This window comes from Gavialis gangeticus, unplaced genomic scaffold, assembly GCF_001723915.1.
Source record: "Gavialis gangeticus isolate Ggan-Ray unplaced genomic scaffold, GavGan_comp1, whole genome shotgun sequence".
NCBI lineage: Eukaryota > Metazoa > Chordata > Crocodylia > Gavialidae > Gavialis > Gavialis gangeticus.
Genome location: NW_017729011.1, coordinates 10217683 through 10222700, shown reverse-complemented (window position 1 = coordinate 10222700; position 5018 = coordinate 10217683). Strand labels below are relative to the sequence as shown.

Below are 5018 nucleotides of genomic sequence, written 5' to 3'. Positions count from 1 at the left end.
GGAAGACAGTTAGACCCTTTATGTTACACATCTAATTGTGCCAGCAGAATGGGGAGCTTTGTGCATAATGGGCAGTTTACCAGCAGTTTGTTTGCAGCTGTGTGTGTCATTACCCACTGGATGCAGGATATTTTGGACCCCTTCTGTGCATGCCCTAGCTTTTGTTTGTTGTTTGTTTTAAATAAAATAGCTTTTTGCTTTTCCTTAATAGGACAAGGACGAGCTGAGTCTGGAGAGAGATACTGGCATGTGGTGGGTACAGTGAAGATTTAAAGGTGACCCTCTCTGACAAGAATATAAATCAAAGATTGTGGGGTCTGCCAAGGTGGAAGTGCCAAACAACTGCTGTGAGATACTGCGCAGCCTTCTCACCTCGTTAACTCTAGTAGGAGAGGAGGACACTCAATAGCACTCAGCAGATGCTCAGCGCTGCACAGCATAGGCCACTGACACAAAAAGACTTCAATGGGCCAAAATCACTCCAGGAGTAACCCTACTGATTTCTTTTGAGTTACTACAGGACTACACCTGGCTGTAAATCCACTGACTCCAGCTGGTTGTACCAAGGAGGGATATTGAGCTTTCTTTCCCAACCCTCTGTGGAATTGCTATAAGGATCTATTTGGCTCCCACTTCATTCACCTCGCGGAGTTTCACCAGCAATGAATTTGGTCCAGAGCCTTTGGCCACACTGATACATTTATGAATTTGAAAATATGTTCTATTTGTGTGTTTAACTGACTCTGGGATTTTTCTTTTTTAGTCCAGCTTTCTTAACTCAAGAGAGAGAGAAAAAAAAGAGAGGGCTTTTTTCCTCACTTGGAAAAGGGATTTCCTGTGAATTAAGACAGACGTCTGATTATTCTCTTTAAACTTCTCCCTCCCACCCTCTTTTTTTTTTTTTTATTTCTCACTTCTTCCTGTAATAAAAAGGGCTCTTTTCTCCTTTTGCTTTCTATCTGACCCTGAAATAACCTCACTGGCTGCTTGCCTCCCACAGGTCTTTTGAGATGAGCTACCTGTGGAAAGGTGCAGGTTTCCCACTTAAGAACAGGTGCGGTTCATTCTTAAAACTCTTTGGATTCCAAATACCTTGGAAGTTTCTGTCTTCTCTGATGGAAAGCCAGAAAGTCCTGACTTTGTCTGAGGCTGTTTGTTCACTTCAATCTCCTGCACTTAGATGTCCATCACAAAACAGATGATCGTGGCTTGCTTTAACTGGTACTTTTGCTCCCCACGAAGGGGACTAGGATTGAATGGGTCATGGCCAGCGTACTATTCTCTCTCACCTAAAAGGAGCCAACCAAGACAGGAATGGTACATACAGGGCAAAGCAGCAGTGGTTAGAGCTAGCTGCCTGCTTGAACTGACTGCACAACTTTTAGCACCTCTTCCAAAGTTTGCAGCATCTGAATTTTGGGAGATGCTTTTCAGATGCTCTTTTGCTACAGCCTGTGGCTCAGACTTCCTTCCGCATCACAGCTCTGCTGTACAGGACTCAATGGAAGTTTCCCTTCATCTTCTGAGAAGAGTAAAATAGCACAATGCAACTGTCAGGCAGCATAGGGATACCCAAACTAGCTTTAAACTAGAGGGTCTTGGGTACCCATAACCCAGAGCTTTGTGCTGGTTATGTTACTAGGATTCGAGTGTGGACTGACTCCTATTCTGCTCCTGACCTCCACTTAAGGCTCTCTGCCAGGTCTCATAGTACAAAGAGCGCAAGGGCACAGAATGGGACTGACGCAGCCGACAGGACTCAGCCAAAGCAGCCAGTGAAGTCAACAAGGATCCCGACTGAGGAACAACTACTGAGCTGGGCCCTGCCTGTATCTCCCTTCCATTAAGCTAAGAAATCACTGTAGTCTGCTGGCCCCTGGAGAGGTCAGAGGGGCTTTTCCATCATGAAAGCAGTGTCTTAAGTATGAAGATTTGCAGGCGTCAGTTTGGGCTGTGCCAAACACATGTTGCAATTTTTTGAAGGATTTCAAAACTTTGCCCTTGATTGCCTTTCCTGCTTCTCTTCTCTCTCAGTGTGTCTCTCTCCAAACAGTTGTGTATTACATGTTAGTTAGCAGGGCCAGCTCAGCTTTCATTTATTTTTCAGAGGGTAGCAGCTACAATCCTACTACAAGTCATTCCCCTGGGAAAGGGGGAGGATGCTACTGACCCAGAGTACTCAAGGAAACCCATGCAGCTAAGACAATGGGCTTATCTATCTGAGTTGCATTCAAATGTAAAGGGAAGTCCCATATATAAATTCTTCCATGCTCCTCTCAAAATGAACTCTTATATAGGCTTCCTTTGGATTCATGCCCAATCAACATTACAAAGTGTAAGTTATGAGTGAGATAACTGTCCAGCACCCCTTCACTTGCCCTGGTCCCATTCTCTTCCTCTTCACAGACACAGTGGTGATATGAACTATGCAGCCCCCCTCAAAAAAAGAAAAAAGAAAAAAAGAAACATGATTCTGGTTTGTCAGAATAGTTTTGTTTGTTTGAAATCAGATTAAAACCAGGATCCCTCGGGCATGCCCATCAGGGACCTAGGCTGGGTTCAGAGGAAATGCTATCATGTACCCAGTGAAAGTACACCGAACTAAAGATATTCTGGCATTTTGATGATGACACATTATTTTGTTGAAAACTTCTGACTGGGTCTAATAAGAATATATAAGAAGGTGGGAAATTTAGAAAGGAGCCTGGAAAAAGCAATCCCTTACACTCCAGTCACCACAGCACTTTGGGGAAAGAAATATATATATATATATATATATATATATATTTAAAAACAGCAGGGGGACTTTTTCATACATCAATATCTATATGTAGATATCTATATAGATATAATGTTATCTACCTATATAGCAAGAGCCACTCCAAAAGAGGCATTACAACAGATGTTCAGAACTCAGGATGCAGCATGCTAAATTATTTTGGAAACCTGCCTGTAAATGTGACTAAAGGAGTTGCTGGGGGCAGAATACTTTTGCAAACATGGTCCTTATTTTGGTGCCCCAAGGGGAGTTAAACATGTCTGAGGATCTACCTCACAGGGACCAATTGCTGAGCAGCCTCTGGGTAAAATGACACCAAAACACACTCAATAAGCCCCAGCTTTTAGAGATTTAACAAAAACTTTCACTGCTGGCTTTCTGGTCCAGTGACCCCAGCCTGATGCTGGAGAAGCTGAGTAGGAGTACCCTGTGAATGGGGATAGGAGTGGATGGAGGAAACAGAGGAAGCCTATGAAAAAAGAAAGGCAATGCTCCATTGGCAATGGAAACCATTCTCACCGAGATCATGGCTTTGGTCCTTGGTGTCAAACAGTTGCACATTGATGGTTTCCTGCTTCTGATCCAGATAGTATGTTCCATCAGTGACCAAGTGCACAATGACTGCAGCAGCTACCATAGGTTGTGAAAAAAAGGTCTGTGAAAGAGCGAGCAAGCAAAGAGGATCAGGTGCAGAACTGAGCTGCTTTATGCCTTTTTAAATGCAATAGCCAAAACAATGTATGTATAATCAAAATTTTTATCACAGGCTACAGAAAATCTTCTCTTCCATTCTCTTCTTTTGCCCAGCCATGTCTGTCTCCTGGGGAAAATGTAAGGCACTAAACCAAGGACCTCCAGATTTAAACACATCAGCTGCTAAGCTACTGCTTGAATTAGGCCACTTCTATATGCCTTTAAAATTGGCTTTAAAGTGACTTAACACCCTTTTGCACTGCTTTAATGGTGCAGCTGTTTGCACATGTTGGCGGAGTAATGCGCTTTGATGGCAGACTGTTTGCTTGTGTCGGTGGCGTAATGCACGTTAAATGACTCTGGGACGCAGCAACATAAAACATCTCCAAGATGGTATAGTTTGCCATGGAGGGAAGCACCGGGCCCTGTGCAACTCAGGGGCTGTGCAGGCAGGTTCCACTGAAGGAAAAAAAAAAGTGGCAAGCCTCATCTTTTTTTCCCCCTGCCAGAGCTTGCCTGCAAGCCTGAGCTGTGCAGGGGCCTGGTGCTTCCCTCCACAGCTGTGGTGCCCTCTGGGACCGCACGGGGCAGGTGCTTGCAGGTGGGTGCTGCTGCTGCCATGGAGGGAAGCACCAATGCTCCTCCTCCTCCTGCAGCTCAGGGACTGCTTGGCCTGTTGGCAGCTCGCCCTCCCCTCCTTGCTGCCAGAGAGGCAGGTAAGGGTCAGGCCCAACCCTTGTGTACATGCCACGGGGGTTTACTTCACCCTAAATTGAAGTGATGTTTTTAAAGACCCACTGCTTCAATTTAAGGAGAATTAAACTGAAGTAAACCCCCGTGGCATGTACAAATGCCTTTAGAGGTATGGCTCTATAGCAGGGCTCTGTAACAGCTCACATCCTCTTTAGCTGAAGACCAGAGCGGGAACTAGCAATATACCCTCAGCTATGGGTTACATGTGTGACCTTTGTATTATTCATACACATGGTAATTTAAAGAAAATAATATGTCTGCCCTGGGAAGTCTGTTTCCCTGCTGGAGAATCTCTGAACTAGATAGAGGAGGAGAAGACTTCAGCATTGTACTGCTCACTGTGCGCCTCTTACCTTGAGCCAGAAAATGGTCTGAGCTATATGTGAATACTGAAAGTTGGCTGTGCATGGATACCAGGCATGCTGAGACACACCGTCACTCAGGTCAATCACTTTTGTTCGGCACACCTGGACCAAAAGAAAGAAAAGGTAAAATGTTAAAATGGATTGAGGTTCACATATAAAATAGGTATTTTTTTTCCAAGTGGTAAATGGGCCCATAGATATGCTGGAATAACAGTGAAAACAACTGGAAATGACACTTCCAGTACACACATTTATTCATAAATCATTATCTTTAGGTTTTCCCCCTCATTGGTCTTTTCCAGAATAACCCATGAATGGGAACAAAAGACTCACAGTGGTAACAAGAAATGCAAAACTCTTAAACTCTTGGTTCAGAGATGATACCTTTTATTAGACCAACTAAGAAATCACACCAAAAAAAAAAAAAA

General features: G+C 44.0%; 1 protein-coding gene across 1 annotated transcript in view; it reads right to left on the bottom strand.

The window, feature by feature from the left end:
* PAPPA (pappalysin 1) overlaps positions 1-5018 on the bottom strand; it is a 322351-nt gene that overhangs the window by 89083 nt on the left and 228250 nt on the right. The window contains exons 11-12 of the mRNA XM_019510512.1: positions 4579-4692; positions 3299-3434 (exon numbers count right to left, since the gene is read on the bottom strand). Of these exons, the coding sequence (XP_019366057.1) occupies positions 3299-3434; positions 4579-4692 (250 nt within the window). The remainder of the gene's footprint in view (positions 1-3298; positions 3435-4578; positions 4693-5018) is intronic.